Source organism: Coenobita brevimanus, chromosome 58, assembly GCF_032717465.1.
Source record: "Coenobita brevimanus isolate Jiangsu-jjx chromosome 58, ASM3271746v2, whole genome shotgun sequence".
NCBI lineage: Eukaryota > Metazoa > Arthropoda > Malacostraca > Decapoda > Coenobitidae > Coenobita > Coenobita brevimanus.
Genome location: NC_137011.1, coordinates 3,993,009 through 4,010,508, shown reverse-complemented (window position 1 = coordinate 4,010,508; position 17,500 = coordinate 3,993,009). Strand labels below are relative to the sequence as shown.

The window sequence follows — 17,500 nt, the reverse complement described above, 5'->3', positions numbered from 1 at the left end:
AATACTCAAAAATCAGTAAAGAGAAAATAACACTAAATAACATAAAATAAAGCCTAGTAACTCCACCTATCGACTAAACGAGTTATTGACAAAGATAATAAGTTTTCCAAGTCCCAGTCCGGCCCTAGAATACAACCCGTACTCGTCGCTGTTACATCAAGGTCCCTATTTTTCCTTCTGGGGGAACATGGGGAAAGGGACGCGAATTGTGTCTACCATTCTGACTGGCGTGAGTTACGATAAAGCAAGTTAAATGTTATAATGATAATAATAATACTGGAAAAATAATGATACCAGTAGTCGTAGTAGTAGTAGTAGTAGTAGTAGTAGTAGTAGTAGTAGTAGTAGTAGTAGTGATAGTAATAGTAGTAGTAGTGAAAATAATAAAAAAATAAGAACAAAAAGAAGAAGAGGAGGAGGAGGAAAATGAAAAAGAAAATGAAAGAAATAAAAAGCACGTAATTCATATATACGGTTGATAGATAAATACATAGGTAGATAGATGGATAAAGACAGGTAGCGATAGATAGATAAATAAATAGAAAAATAGATAGGTAGATAGATAGACAGATATATAGATAGATAGATACTGTAGATAGTTAGAAAAACAGATAGCGACAGATAAAAAGAGATAATTAAGGAGACAGGTAGATAGATAGATAGATAGATAGACAGATAGATCAACTGCCACGTCATCCCTCCCTATCCCTTAAAAGGAGGATGGCAGGCTGCAGGTTCGATCCCAGCTGTTGCACGGAATAAATAGAGGATTTGCATTTCCATATCACTGTCTATTGCTGTTACACATGGCCCTTTCTCTCTCTCTCTCGCTCTCTCTCTCTCTCTCTCTCTCTCTCTCTCTCTCTCTCTCTCTCTCTCTCTCTCTCTCTTCATCCTACTTATTCCTTCCATAACTCCTCCCTCCCCCCTCTTTCTTTCTCTCTCTCTCTCTCTCTCTCTCTCTCTCTCTCTCTCTCTCTCTCTCTCTCTCTCTCTCTCTCTCTCTTTCTCTCTCTCTAAGAAACACTTACATATATTGGCGTGGATAATCGGGAGGAGGGGAGGGGGAGGGAGGAGAGGGAGGGAGGGGAGAGGGGGAGGGGAGGGGAGGAGAGGGAGAGAGGTAAGGGAGAGGAAGGGAGAGAGGGAAGGAAAGGGGAGGGGAGGGAGAAGGTAAGTGGTGTATCTAGGAGGGAGGGAAGGGGAGAAATGGGGTGGAAGGGGAGGGGGAGGAGGGGAGCTAAGAATGGGGAGGGTAGGAAGGGAGAGAAGGAGGGGAGGGAGGAAAGGGGGAGGAAAGGAAGGGTTGTTTTCTCTCCCTTATTAATCTACTAATGTCAAGAGTGGGGAGATGGAAGGGGTGAAAGGGAGGGGAGAGGAGGGGAGGAAAGAGAGAGAGAATGGAAATGAGAAGAAAAGAGAAAAGAAGATAGGAGAAACGAAGAGAAAGATGGAGAGAGAGAGAGAGAGAGAGAGAGAGAGAGAGAGAGAGAGAGAGAGAGAGAGAGAGAGAGAGACAGACAGACAGACAGACAGAGACAGAGACAGAGAGAGAGAGACAGAGACAGACAGAGAGGTGACAAATGTTTATGATAACAGTAAGGCAGAAAGTTCTCTAACACACACACACACACACACACACACACACACACACACACACACACACACACACACACACACACGCACTCAAAAACCTCCCAGACCTTAAATGCCTGTACGGAAATTTTGAAGGAATGGTAGATTGGAGAAATAATAATAATAATAATAATAATAATAATAATAATAAAAACACTATACTCCTTTTACTCTAACTTGGCCTAAAACTCCCATCTCTCCACATCTAACACTGCGTTGTAGCGATGAATTAGCACTCGAATAGGGTGCTAGTCACGAAGAAGTGCTATGGGAAGGATGTAGAGCCATAACATTACCTTTTTCTGCCAATGAGCTATAAAATAATCAGCAAAAATAAATGAAATAAATAAATAAGAAAGAAAATCTGACCCAAATTAGTATAAACGAAATATTACTGAATCGACATAAATGAATTACAGAAAAATGCTAAGGCGTAGAATAAATCGCTACAGAGAAGACGCAACGAAGGTCTCTATATATGCAATCCAGTCTTAAATCTCATATATCTCGAGGGTGGTAGGAGTAAGGCCCGAAGTCTTGTTGGAAGCTCCCTAACACCTTTTCCTAAGCGATTTATTTTGCTTATTACACCTTACTGTCCTATTCTGCGTTACATAAATCCTCCCAATATCGCCATACTTTGCATAATTAACGTACAAAAGGATATTAACCAGCCATATCCAAGAATAAATAGCTAAGGAAGAGGTGCTAGGGAGGCGCTCTACCTGACGAGAATAAAGGCAAGAGTGAAAAGACAGGAGGAAAAGAAAGAATAAAAGCAAGACTGAAGGAAGACAAAAGAGAAGGGAAGAAGGAAGGAAGGAAGATGGGAAGGAAGGAAGGAGGGCAAGAAGAAAGATAAGAAGAAAAAAAAGTGAAGGTTGACGAGAGCAAGAATGAAAGAAAATAATGAAGGAAGGAAGGAAGAAAGGAAGAAGGGGATAAAGGAAGGAGGGTAGGAAGGAAGGAAGGAAGAAGGGGATAAAGGAAGGCGGGTAGGAAGGAAGAAAGGCAGGAAGGCAGGAAGGAAGAAATAAAGGAAGGAAAGTAGGTCGTAGGATGATAATAAGGAAGAAAAAATACTGAAGGAAAGAAGGAAGGAAGGAAGGAAGGGGAATGAAGGGAAGAAGGAAGGGGAATGAAGAGAGGAAGAAATGAAAGGAGGAAGGAAGGGCAGAAGGACGGAAGGAAGAAAAAAAACAATACTGCAGGAAGGAAGGAAGAAAAGGAGGAAGGAAGGAAAGAAGGAAGGATGGAAGGATGAAGGTTGTGTATGCCCCAAGCCTTCTTCTTCCATGAATATATTTGAGAGAGAGAGAGAGAGAGAGAGAGAGAGAGAGAGAGAGAGAGAGAGAGAACAGAAGCAATAGCCGAAAAACTCATAAGAATCGAAGGAATGCAATAACGAAAGTAAACAATAAAAGCGAAAAACAATAAAATGAGATCATGAAAAAGGGGAAAAAGAGGCATAAAGTGAGGGGAGAGAGAGTGAGGGGAAAGGGGGAGAGAGGAGGGAAGAGGGGAGAAAGTAAGGGGAGAGATAGAGAGATGAGGGAGAATGGAGAGGAGAGAGGGGAGAAGAGAGAAGGTAACAAAGAGAGGGGAGAGGAGAAATGGAAGAAGATGATGAAGGAAAAGAGGGGAAAGGAGGGAAGAAGAGGGAGACGACAAGAGGGGGAGATGAGGAGAAATGGAGGGGAGTGAGGGATGGAAGGAAGGAACAGGAGAGAAAGAGAGAAAAGAGAAGAAAGGAAGTGAAAGGAGGAGGGGGTGATGGAAGAGAGAGAGAGAGAGAGAGAGAGAGAGAGAGAGAGGCTCAGGATATTGGTGTGTGGTGGGAAGGGAACGGAAAAGGGTGTAGGTGAAAAGGGTATGTGGTGAATTGATTGTGACAGGCACACACACACACACACACACACACACACACACACACACACACACACACACACACACACACACACACACACACACACACACACACACACACACACACACACACACACACACACACAGTACACAAAAATAATCAGCCGAGCAATTCTACACACACACACACACACACACACACACACACACACACACACACACACACAAACACACATAAACAAACACACGCACGCACGCACGCAGGAGACGGGGTGTGACTAAGGAAGTGTGACAAACAAGCACACGAACACACAAACACCATTACCGAGTCTCTCTCTCTCTCTCTCTCTCTCTCTCTCTCTCTCTCTCTCTTTCCCCCGCCCTCATTTTCTCACCCACTCGCCCATTATTTTCCTCCTCCCCTCTAGTTTCCTTCATTTCCCTCACTCCCTCCTTCCCTCCCTCCCTTCTCTCCCTCTCTCCCTCCCTCATTCTCCCACTATTCAGAATTAATAATAAGCCCTATACGTTGATATCACACCCTCTTCTCCCCCCTCATTTTCCCTCTTTCCTCCCCTTGCTCTCTCCCCTCCCTTCCTCTCCCCTCCCCTCCCCTCTCAGCTTCTCCATCACCTCATCTCTCATTCCCCTTTCCTTCCCCTTCCCTTTCCCCTCCTTTACCCCTTCCTTCCTCTTACCTCTTAACTTCCTACATTTCCCCTCTTCTTCCTCCATTTTTGTTTCCCTCCTCTTCCCTCCCTCTCCTCCCCTCTCCTCACTTTTTCCTCTCTTCATCTTACCTTTTCTCTCCTCCCTTTCTCTCTCTCTCTCTCTCTCTCACACACACACACACACACACACACACACAATTTACAAGCACTCACTAAAGCCCTCAACGTTCAATAAACATTTTCTTTTATTTACATCTCATTTACATACACACAGTCTCCCCGTGTGCACCAGTTTACATACACACGGGCCTTACGCACACTCATTTAAATACCTACATGGGTAGATGGATGGACAGATGGATAGACAGATGGATAGATAGATAGATGGATGGATGGATGGATGGATAATACTATCTATCTATCTATCTATATACCTAGGCTGCTTCCTCTAAGGACAGGGAGGATAATACGCCCACTCAAATAAAAAGATGGATGGAAGGATGAATGAATGAATGAATGAATGAATGAATGGTTGGATGGATGAATGAATGGATGAATGAATGAATGGTTGGATGGATGAATGAATGGATGAATGAATGAATGGTTGGATGGATGAATGAATGGATGAATGAATGAATGGTTGGATGGATGAATGAATGAATGAATGAATGAATGGTTGGATGGATGAATGAATGGATGAATGAATGAATGGTTGGATGGATGAATGAATGGATGAATGAATGAATGGTTGGATGGATGAATGAATGGATGAATGAATGAATGGTTGGATGGATGAATGAATGGATGAATGAATGGATGGGTCGGTGAATGGATGATGGATGGATGGATGGATAGATGGATGGATGGATGGATGGATGGATGGATGGATAGATGGATGGATAGATGGATGGATGGGTGGGTGCCTGGATAATGGAATGGATAAATAGGTACTGACAAATAACAGCACATTTTAAAGGCAGAAAAATTTGATTCATTTCGTAAGTGTATTAAAATTAATTATTTATTTAACAACATTGATTTACTAATTTTTTTTATATATTTATTGATTTATATACTTATTCTTTATCTGTCTATTTTTAAGTAAAGGTAGATCAAGATTTTAAAGGTAGTTATTCTCTCTCTCTCTCTCTCTCTCTCCCTCTCTCTCTCTCTCTCTCTCTCTCTCTCTCTCTCTCTCTCTCTCTCTCTCTCTCTCGGATAGTAGGGGTGACTGCTTTATTACAGAGAGGGGAGCAGAGCATTAATCATAGGAGAGAGAGAGAGAGAGAGAGAGAGAGAGAGAGAGGAGGGGGGAGTGATACACAAACCACAAAGACAACTATGACTTAAGAGGTAACGAAAGGAAGGAAGGAAGGAAGGAAGAAAAAAGAACGAAGAAGGAAGGAAGGAAGAAGAAGGAAGGAAGGCTAGAAGGAAGGAAGGCAGTAAGGAAGGAAGGAAGCAGGAAGGAAGAAAGGAAGGAAGGAACGATCGAAATAGCGAATAAGGAAGGAAGAAGGAAGGAAGAAGGGAAGGAGGAAAGAAGGAAGGAAGCAAGAATGAGAGATGAGAATATAATGAATGAATGAATGAATGAATGAACGAATGAATGAACGAATGAACGAACGAATGAACGAATGAATGAACGAACGAATGAATGAATGAATGAACGAACGAATGAAAGAATGAACGAATGAATGAGTTAATGGATGAATGAATGAATGAATGAATGGATGGATGGATGGATGAGTGAATGAATGAATGGATGAATGAATGAATGAATGAATGGATGGATGGATGGATAGATGAATGAATGAATGAATGAAATGAATAAGTGAATGGTTGGTTAGAGGGATGGATGCTTGAATGGATGAATGAATGAATGAATGAATAAAAGAATAAATAAATGAATGGATGGATGAATGAAGGCCAAGCAAATGAAGAAAAAGACCAAGAAAATCAAGAAAATAGAGGAAAACTTAAAGGAAAAGGCCAAGGAATATGAAGAAAATAAAGGAAGTCCACAAGAAAAGTAAAGACAAAAGCGCCAGTCATTATACTTGTGGTGTTAATGGAGGTTAATGGGAAGGAGGAAAATGGGAGGGGGGGAGGTGATGGGGAGGGGGATTAAGGGGAATTTTAAGGGGAGGGGAAGTAAGGGGAGGGGGCTAAAGGAAGGGGATTAAAATAGGGGATAGGTAGCGGGGTTAAGAGGGAGGGAAGGGGGGATAAGGGGGGAAAGGGAGGGGGGGTTGATTAAGGAGATTTAAATGGGGGATTAGGGAGGGGTGAAGGGATAGAGGAATAGGGGTATTAGGGATTAGGGATTAGGGATTAGTTTTAACCCATTAGTGAAGATAAATAATTTACAGTATTTTATTTGTTTATATTCTCAGCCTATTATTTTTTGCCATTATCATTATTATTATTATTATTATTATTATTATTATTATTATTATCATTATTATTTTTATTATTATTATTATTATTATTTTTATTATTATTATTATTATTATTATTACTTTTAATATCATCATAAAAACTATAACAGGTAACCACAAAAGACGAGAGAGAGAGAGAGAGAGAGAGAGGGGTGGGGGGAACTGGAGTGAAAAAGCATGACAGAAGAGCCGAGAAGGAGGACGGGGGAGGGGAAGGAAGAGGGAGGGGGAAGGGGAGGGAAGGAAGAAAGATGAGGGAGGGGGAAAAGGGAGGAGAAGGGGAGGGGGAGGGAGGAAAAGGGAGGAGAAAGGGAGGGGGAGGGGGAGGGGGAGGGGGGAGTAGGAAGGGGGAGGGAGACAGGAAGAAGAGGGGACGAAAAGGGAGGGGGGAGAAGGAAGAGGGAGGGGAGAGGGAAGGGGGAGGGAAGGTTATAAATGACCAATAGGAAAAGTTATGGGGGAGAGAAAAGATGAGGGAGACAGTGAGGAGGGACGGAGGGAGGGAGGGAAGGAGGGAGGAAAGGGAGGGAGAGGGAAGGGGAGGAAAAAGAAAGAGAGGAAAAGGATACAGGAGGGGAGGATGAGGAGCGAGCGAGAGAGAGAGAGAGAGAGAGAGAGAGAGAGAGACAGACAGACAGACAGACAGACAAACAGACAGACAGAGGGGGGGGGAGAGGGGGAGGAGGAGGAGAAAGGGTGAGATGAATGACAGGAGAGAAAAATGGTAAGTGATAGCAAGAAGACGAGGGAAAGAAGAAGGAAAATGAAAGAGGAGAAGGAGGAAGATAGGAGAGAGATAAGAGGAGAGGGGAGGGGGAAGAGGAAGAAGGAGAGGGAGGAGGAGAAAAAGGAGGGGAGGAGAAGGGAGAGAAGAAGAGCAAGGCAGGGAAACAGAAAGAGAACTGAAACGGACGGAAATGAAGAGAAGGGGAGGAAAGGTGTGAGAGGAATAAGGAAATTGAAAGATAGATAGATAGATAGATAGATAGATAGAGAGAGAGAGAGAGAGAGAGAGAGAGAGAGAAACAGACAGACAGACAGACAGAGACAGACAGACAGGCACACACACGCACACACAGCGAAAGAAAGAAAGAAAGTGAAAAGAGAAAATAACCCAGCATGAAAGAAAAGAAGAGAAAGTAAGGGAAAAGAGAGTAAAATGAAGAAAAGTGAGAAAAGAGAGTAAGAAAAGAGCCGTCTGCCTGGGAAACAGCCTAAGTTTGGGTAGTTGGCGAGAGAGAGAGAGAGAGAGAGAGAGAGAGAGAGAGAGAGAGAGAGAGAGAGGGATGATGAGGTAAATAGAATGAGACAAGAGAACGTAGGATACTGTTTAAGAAGAAGAGGGGGAAGAAGAAGAAAAAGAAGAAGAGGAAGAAGAGAAGGAGGAGGAAGAAGAAGAAGAAGAAGAAGACGAAGAAAACGAAGAAGAAGAAGAGGAGGAGGAGGAGGAGGAGGAGGAGGAAGAGGACGAGAAGGAGGAGGAGGAGAGGCATGAGGGAAAATCAGAGGGTGAGAGAGGAAATGGAAGAAGACGAAGAAGAAGAAGAAGATGATGATGATGGTGATGATGATGGTGGTGATGATGATGATGATGATGAAGAACATAAGAACATAAGAAGAGAGGATAACTGCAGTAGGCCGGTTGGCCCATGCTAGGCAGCTCCTAGAAGAGTAACTGAACTACTAGAATGAGATAAGGATAGCAAAGAAGAAGGCTCTCCCCCGCCCTCCAAACCCTCCAGCCGAAGCCGGCAGGAAAAAGTCAGAAAGAACACCACGCCGTATAGAAAAACTGGCGTGGACATTTTACAGGAAAGTGTGAAAGGAGAATAGAGACTATCATAGTGTAACCTGAAAAGAAAATTTATTTTTGAATTAGTATTGGTTATAATATTTTCTTTATTCTATATCCACCCCTTATTTGTCATATGCTTATCTAGCCTATGCTTGAAACTCTCAATGGAAGAGGCAGCAACTACTTTACTAGGTAGCTTATTCCATTCGTCTACTACTCTATTACCGAACCAATTTCTACCGATTTCCTTTCTGAAACGGAATTTTTCTAGTTTGAAACCATTATTTCTAGTTCTATCCTGTATGCTCACTTTAAGTACCTTGCTAATATCTCCCTTATTTATACCATTCATCCACTTAAAAACCTCAATTAAGTCTCCCTTTACTCTACGCCTCTCTAGCGAATGCAGACTTAGTCTTTTCAGTCTGTCTTCATATGACAGGTTCCGGACGTCATGTATCATTTTAGTCATTCTTCTCTGTACATTTTCTAACGAATTAATATCCATTCTATAGTAAGGACACCAAAATTGTACTGCGTAGTCTAAATGTGGCCTTACTAATGCTAGATAAAGTTTCAGTATTACTTTAGATGATCTATTGCTCACGCTTCTCGAAATAAATCCTAGGACCCTATTTGCTTTATTTCTCGCATTAATGCACTGTTGCCTAGGTTTAAGGTCGTTACTAATCATAACTCCTAGATCTCTCTCGCATTCAGATTTGCTAATTTCTTTGTTATCTAAGCTGTATTTAGTATCTCCAGTGGTCTTGCCTACGTTAAGGAAAGAAGAGAGAAAATATGAAGAAAGGGTCAAAGTACAGAGAGAGAGAGAGAGAGAGAGAGAGAGAGAGAGGGGAGGGGAAAGAGGAGCCAGGGGAGAAAGTAAGATTGATAAAGGAGAAAATATGAGAGAGAAAAAAAGAGAGAAAAGAGAGAAAATTAGAGAAAAAGAGAGTGAGTGGTGGTGGCAGTGTAGGTAAGGCAGAAAGAGAAAGGTGAGCCATTAGGAGGAAATTAAAGAGAGAAAATGTGAGTCAGAAAAAGAAAACTAGAGAAAACGAGAGAAAAAGAGATAAAATGAGAGAAAAAGAAAATAAGAGAAAAAGAGAAAATAAGAGAAAAAGAGAAAATAAGAGAAAAAGAGAAAAAAAGAAGAACGAGAAATAGAAAATGAGAGAAAAAGAGAAAATGAGAGAAAAAGAGAAAAAGAGAAAAAAGGATGAATGAGAAAGAGAAAATGAGAGAAAAAGAGAAAAAAGAAGAATGAGAAAGAGGAAATGAGAGAAAAAGAGATAAAATGAGAGAAAAAGAGAAAATGAGAGAAAAGGAGAATAAAGAAAACTGAGAAAGAGAAAATGAGAGAAAGAGAGATAAAATGAGAGAAAAAGAAAATGAGAGAAAAAGAGATAAAATGAGAGAAAAAGATAAAATAAGAGAAAAAGAGAAAATGAGAGAAAAAGAGATAAAATGAGAGAAAAAGAAAATGAGAAAAAAAGAGATAAAATGGGAAAAAAAAGAAAATGAGAGAAAAAGAGAAAAAAAGAAGAATGAGAAAGAGAAAAAGAGAAAAAGAATGAGAAAGAGAAAATGCAAAAACGAGAAAAAAGAGACAAAAGAGAGAAAGTGAGAGAAAAAGAGAGAATGAAAGAGCGAAACGGACAGAATGAGAAAGAGAAAATGAGAGAAAAAAAGAGAAAATTATAGAGAAAAAAAGAAAAATGAGAGAAAAAGAGAAAATTAGAGAGAAAAGAGAAAATGAAAGAAAAAGAGAAAAAATTAGAGAAATAAGAGAACATGAGAGAAAAAAAATTGTGTGGCTGTGGTGTTAAAAGAGAGGAAAAAAAAGAGGAGAAATAAAAGGAAGAAGTGAGAAGAGGAGGAAAGAAGAAGGAGGAGAAGGAGGAGGAGGAGGCGAGAAAGACAAGAAGAGGAGGGAGGAAGAGGAATATAAGAGAGAGAGAAAAGAAAAAATTAAAGAGAAAATGTGAGAGAAAAGAAGTGTGTGTGTGTGTGTGTGTGTGTGTGTGTGTGTGTGTGTGTGTGTGTGTGTGTGTGTGTGTGTGTGTGTGAGTGAAGAGGGGGCAATATAATGCGTAGTGAGAGAGAGAGAGAGAGAGAGAGAGAGAGAGAGAGAGAGGAGAAAACAAAAAGAGTAAGCAGAAGGAGGAGGTGAAAGAACAGCCATAGGAGGGAAAACAGGCTAGAAAAAAAGAGAGTAAATTAAAGAAAGAAAGTGAGAAAATGAGAGAAAAGGGTGAGTGAAAAGGGGGTCCTATAATGTGAAGGGCAGTAATGGAGAGAGCCTGTTCAGTGGTCAATACCCTACCTCCACAATTGACACCTCTCTCTCTCTCTCTCTCTCTCTCTCTCTCTCTTTCTTCCTTTTCCTGTCAGTATGGGTATTCAATTTCTTTTCCTTCCCTCTATCCCTTCCTTGTCATTCTCTCTCTCTCTCTCTCTCTCTCTCTCCCTCTCTCTTTCTCTCTCTCTCTCTCTCTCTGCTTTATCTTTGCTTTCCCCCCGTCCTCTATATTCTCCCTATCTCCTCTTTCCTACCTCTCGTCTCTCTCCCTCCTTTCCTTCCCTCCCCTTATCTTTCTCTTACCTCCCTGCTTCCTCTCCCCATCCCTTCCTTCTTTCTCTCCCCTCTTCTCTCTCCCTACTTTCTCTCCTCTCCTCTCTCCTCCCTCTCTCCCTTTTTCTCCCCCTTTCCTCCCTGTCACAATTGCTTTTCCTCCCTTTCACTCCCTTTTCTCATTTCACTCTTTTTTTCCCCTCCCTCCAGCCCATAAATCTCTCTCTCTCTCTCTCTCTCTCTCTCTCTCTCTCTCTCTCTCTCTCTCTCTCTCTCTCAAAACAGCTACTACACAACACACCTACCACAACTACCACCACCAACCACAACTACCACAACAACGAAAATTAATAAAGAGGGGAGCTGGGGAGAGGGAAATAGCGACCTAGCATGGCATTAAAACTTGGAGTGGAGGGAAGGAGGAAGGAAGGAAGGAAGGAAGGAAGGAAGGAAAGAAGAAGGAAGGAAGGAAAACAGGAAGGGAAGTAAAAGGTAAGGAAAGAGAGAAAGAGAAATGACGACTTAGAGATATGGCATTAAAGTTTTGCTTGGAGGGAAGGAGAGAAGGAGGAAGGAAGGAAGGAAGGAGAGAGGAAATAAAGGAAGTAAGAAGGAGGGAAGGTCGGAAAGAAGGGATAAAAGAGGAGAGTAAACAAAAGGATGAAAGAAGGGAAGCGAAAGAGGGAAGGGAGTAAAGAAGAATGAGAGAATGAAGGAAGAAGGGAGGGAAATAGAATGAAAAGAAAAGAGGGTGAAAGATAAGAATGAGGAGGGAAGAAAAGGAAGAAAGGAAGGAAAATAAAGCAGAGGAAGGAAATTAGGAAAGATGGAAGGAAAGAAAAGAGGGAGGGAGGGAGAGAAGAAGGTAGCAGAGAAACAAGAAAGGAAGAAAAGTACAAAGAAAAAGGAAGGAAGAGAGTGGAGATTGCCAAGAATGAAAGGGAAGAGAGAAAGTTGATGAGAACTGAGAAGGAAGGAAGGAAGGAAGGAGGAAAGAAGGAAGGAGGAAAGAAGGAAGGAGGGTCGTAATAAGAAAAGGAAGGAAAGAAAGATGAAAGTTGAAGGAAGGAGAAAGGAAGGAGGGAAGGAGGAAAGAGGGAAGGAGGGTCGTAATAAGAAAAGAAAGGAAAGGAAGATGAAGGAAGGAAGTAAAGGAAGAAGCAGGAAAGAGGCAAAGGGTCCGTAAAATTCCAATCAGGCAAACTTTGTCCCATTTACCCAGTCCATAACACACCTTCACCCGGCCTCCCTTATACCAGTACCCCTAATACTTACCATCTCACTCCCTAATACCCTTCTTCCATGCCCAGTACATCCTTCACCCTGCCTGCCTCATACCAATACCCCTTCACCTAATACTCACCATTTCACTCCCTAATACTCTTCTTCCATGCCCAGTACATCCTTCACCCTGCCTCCCTCATACCAGTACCCCTAATACTTACCATCTCACTCCCTAATACCCTTCTTCCATGCCCAGTACATCCTTCACCCTGCCTGCCTCATACCATTACCCCTTCACCTAATACTTACAGTCTGACTCCCTAATACCTCTTTCCCTTACCCAGCACATAACACACCTTCACCCTGCCTCCCTCATACCAGTACCCCTAATACTTACCATCTCTCTCCCTAATACTTCTCTCACTCAGTACATAACACACTTTCACCCTGTCTCCCTCATACCTATACCCCTTCACCTAATACTTACCATCTCACTCCCTAATACCTCTCTCACTTTCCCAGTACTTATTATTCACAGTACATTCTATATTACCTATAATCTCATGTACAAATAATCAAGAATTTGTGCAGTAATTTTTTTTTCCAGGAATTGCTACTTTCGAGGCTTGAGCTTAAAAAGAGTAGAAAATTTTAACATAATCCTGTATCGTAATTACTATGTGAAAAAATATGTTATGTGAAAATAGACCTAATTATATAAAGTGTTTGTTGAGGAAATTTATGCTTCAGCATGTAACTCTCTTTGCTATTTCCTTTATGAATTTCCCTAGCCAGACGCCATTCCTATCTATCTATTGCCAGACGCCCCAGTCCCGCAAGGGGTGGCCAAAACAAATCGCCTCCATGTCGCCCTGTCCCCCGCCATTTCACTGCCCTGCTCCCAGCTCACACACCCCTCTCTCATATACCTCTCCACTCCATCCCTCCATCTCATCCTTGGCCTCCCCCTCTCTCTCCTCCCTTTCACCTCACTCACATACACTCTCCTCGTCAGTCTCTCACTCTCCATCCTCTCCACATGGCCATTCCTAATATTGGTAAATAATTAGACGTCTTTCCTACTGATATAGTTCCAAACGACATGGCTTTATTTCTTTCAGTTTTCCTTCACATTCATCCCACGTCAATCTTGGCTGCAACTTGAAAATGTAAACGAAAATATCCAATACTATGTGCCATACTAGTTACCTCAGTACCCTCATTGGCTCATATATCAGGTGACAATGACAGGATGCGTGGAGAAACAAGCAGAAAATATTTGATGGACCGTCTCATAAAAATACCTTGGAAACGATTATGATCTAGTTTTTCTTGGCTAACATCAGGCGTGGGACTGGATGATCTTTGAAATGTGTTCAGTATTGAGACATCCATTGACAGTTACTTAGGTACAAGGAATTTAATATCCCTTTAACTTACAGTAGACTTACCCATAATGTCAACCCTCAACACTTATTTTAACAACAGTATTTTGATGTGGAATATAATGCTTCCAATCCTCTATGCCAAACCTACAGTACGGGATGGTGTATGTCTGTGTATATTCCCTGCCCTCATCCCCATACCACATACTTATCCCTAATACTTACAGATCCCAATACCTTACCTTATTAGCAGTATCAGGATGTGCTGTGTAGAATTTCCAGTCTTCCATGCCAGGCCTCCAGTATGAGATGGTGTATGCTGGTGTGTATTCCCTGCCTTCTCCCCCTGCATGCCTCCCCTGTGTGGCCACCCCTGTCACCAGTCGGGGCGCTCCCAGATCCACTCCCAGCCACTCACCCTGCCGAGGATCTACAGGCGAGCTAGGGCACCACGCACCTCCCCCTTCCTCCTCGCCTAGCCTGGGGGAGAGAGAGAGTGAGTGAGGGAAAGAGGGTGGGTGTGAGAGAGAGACTGTGTGGGTGAGAGAAAAGGAGAGAGTGTGTGAGGGAAAGAGAGAGAGAGAGAGAGAGAGTAGGTGTGAGAAAACGAGATGGTGGATGTGAGAGAGAGAGATAGAGAGTGTGTGTGTGTGAGAGAGAGAAAGAGAGTGCAGGGGAGCGCTTGTGTGAAAGAGAGCTTATCTAATTTTTTCTTTCCTGAATCCGTCTGATAGAGAGTGTTACAGGGTGAGAAAAAGAGCAAAAAATGGACGCACACAGACACATACACAGACACACACACACACACACACACACACACACACACACACACACACACATTGAGAGAGAGAGAGAGAGAAACATACACACAGACATATATACACAAACACACTAACTAACATATATACACAAACATAAGCAATATATACACTCAAACATCATTCTCTCTCTCTCCCTCTCTCTCTCTCTCTCTCGCTGTCACGTCTCACCAACACAAATTGGTGATGCCGTCAAATTTCACGACGCTTGGGAGTGAAGGTGAGGGGGGAGGGGAGGGGAGGGGAGGGGAAGGGGAGGAGGAGGGGAAGGGAAAGGGAGAGTGAGGGGGAGGGGTAAGGAGGGAGTAGAGGAGAGGGGAGGGACAGTAGAGGAGAATGAGGAGAGATGGAGAGGGAGGAGAAGGAAGAGTTACTGTGGAATACGGAAGGAGGAAGGATAAGAGAGAGAGAGAGAGAGAGAGAGAGAGAGAGAGGATTAGTAGGGAAGAAGAGAAATAGGTGAAGGGAAGAGCAGGAATATATACATGAAGACTGATAGATCGATAGACAGATAGATATACTGTAAATAGATAGACAGATAGATGCATTATGTAGCTAAAGACGGACGAGTAGATAAATAGACAGACAGACAGAAAGTTAGATAGATAGATAGAGATTGAGAGAAATGTACACGGCAGAAGCACAGAGGTAGAGATAGTCATATACCTTACATATTGATAAATAGATAGACAGATAGAATGATAGATTGAGGGATAGACAGACAGACTAGATAGATAGATAGATAGATAGATAGATAGGTAGACAGATAGACAGATAGATTTTCATACAAACACAGAGATAGCTGAATAGATTGATGTGATGGTTTTGTGTGTGTGTGTGTGTGTGTGTGTGTGTGTGTGTGTGTGTGTGTGTGTGTGTGTTGAGGTTTGTATATGCCCATGTGCGTGTGCAAGTGTGCGTGAAAGTGTGTGGGTGTGCGTGGGAAAGCGTGTGCAACTTTATGCTTCAGTAGATGTGTGTGTATACGAGCGTGTGTACATGTGTGTGTATGTGTAAGTGTGTGTATTAGAGTACGTTGCTGTGTGCGTGACATGTCGTGTTTAAGGTTATGCTTCAGTGTGTGTGTGTGTGTGTGTGTGTGTGTGTGTGTGTGTGTGTGTGTGTGTGTGTGTGTGTGTGTGTGTGTGTGTGTGTGTGTGTGTGAGAGAGAGAGAGAGAGAGAGAGAGAGAGAGAGGGAATCCAATGTTTTCTCTTTCTTTAAAAGCTGGAAGGTAGGGAGGGGAGATAAGAGCGAGGGATACAGGTAGGCCGGTAGGTAGGTAGGTAGATAGGCAGGTAGGCAGGTAGGTAGGTAGGCAGGTATAGGAAGGTAGCTAGGTACATACTTAGTTTGAAAGTACATAGGCAAGTACGTGGGTAGGTCCGTAGGAAGGTAGGTAGGGAAGGAGATAAGGTAGCTAGGTAGACTGGTATGTAGGTAACTATGTAGGTAGGCAAGCAAATAGGAGGGTAAGTAACGATTAAAGGAAAGAAAGAAACAGAGACATTAAGGCATGAAATTAGGAATGTAGGTAGGTAGGTAGGTAGGTAAGTAGGTAGGTAAGTACGTATGTAGGTATGTAGGTAAGTGTAGGTAGGACAGAACGTAGGTACATAGGTAGATGAGGTAGGGAAGGAGGGTGGGAGGGAGGGAGGAAGGGAGGGAAGGACAAGGAGTTATGAACCACGAAGGAATGAGTAATGGAGGGAAGGAAGGAAGGAGGGGGGAGGGGGAAGGGAAGATAGGGAGAGAGGGAGGTAGGTAGGGAGGGACGAAGGGAGGGAATGTCGTGAGTAATGAAGGAAGGGAGGGAGAAGAGGGAGGAGGAAGGGTCGTGAGAAGGATGAGAGAGAGAGAGAGGAGGAAAAGGAGCGACAGACAATGAAGGAAAAAGTGAGAGAGAGAGAGAGAGAGAGAGAGAGAGAAGCCCCTGTAATATATGTAAGTACTGTACTCCAATTTAACGGTAGTACAAGTGACTGTAATTAAATACGGGGTGTAATGAGAGGCTGGGTAATGAATGGGGTCTAGGGTGGTGTGTGTGTGTGTGTGTGTGTGTGTGTGTGTGTGTGTGTGTGTGTGTGTGTGTGTGTGTGTGTGTGTGTGTGTGTGTGTGTGTGTGTGTGTGTGTGTGAAGAAAGAGAGAGGAAGAAAGAAAGTAAGGAGGGGAGAAGAAGGATGATGGAGATGAAGACGAAGGGGAAAAGGAAAGGAAAATCAGAGAGGGAGAGAGAGAGAGAGAGAGACGGAGAGAGAGGAGAAAGTGGGGATGGTGCTGAAGAAGAAGAGTGAGAGATGAGAGGGATAGAGAGGAGAAGGAGGAGGAGTATTCAGTATATGACGAGAGAAGGAAGAAGGAAGAAAGAAAAAAAAGAGGGAGGAGGAAAAGGAAAAAGGTAGAAAGCTTTTACCCAGTCCTTTCCCAGTCTTTACGACCTCTCTCTCTCTCTCTCTCTCTCTCTCTCTCTCTCTCTCTCTCTTCTTTACCCCTCCCCTAATCACACAGAATTCCCTTTATATTTATATATATATATATATATATATATATATATATATATATATAAGGAACTGAATATTAGACCATTTTTATCTTTCTCCTTCAAAGTGAGTGATTTTTTTTTCTCTATTTTCTCTTTCATACGAGTCTCACGAGCAATTAGGATGCTACCTTGTCCTATAGATGAAAAAAAAAATGGATCAATTAACTGGTAAACTTTAATCCTCATCATCCTCATCATCATCATCATCATCCTAGCTACATAATTTCTTCTGGGGTTGTCCCCCCAAAAAACAACAAAAATAACAACAACAATGATGATAATAATAATAATAATAATAATGATAATAATAATAATAATAATAATAATAGTAATAATAATAATAATAATAATAATAATAATAATAATAACAATAATAATAATAATAATAATAATAACCCTTTCCTAATTACAGGAACACACTAACCTCGTTTCCCAGAACAAGGCATTAATTATTTATCAACACAGTCATTAGGCTTCCTAGTATTAAAACAGAGACAATTAAAACCACAGTTAATGAAGCCTGGAGGGTTTTTAATTAGGGTGAT

At 42.2% G+C, this 17,500-nt stretch overlaps 1 protein-coding gene across 1 annotated transcript in view; it reads right to left on the bottom strand.

Moving 5' to 3' along the window:
• The window catches only part of LOC145402594 (discoidin domain-containing receptor 2-like), a gene marked incomplete at its 5' end in the record, with an annotated part of 51,649 nt that overhangs the window by 29,637 nt on the left and 4,512 nt on the right, over positions 1-17,500 (bottom strand). The window contains one exon of the mRNA XM_080274590.1: positions 13,838-14,075. Within this exon, the coding sequence (XP_080130716.1) occupies positions 13,838-14,075 (238 nt within the window). The remainder of the gene's footprint in view (positions 1-13,837; positions 14,076-17,500) is intronic.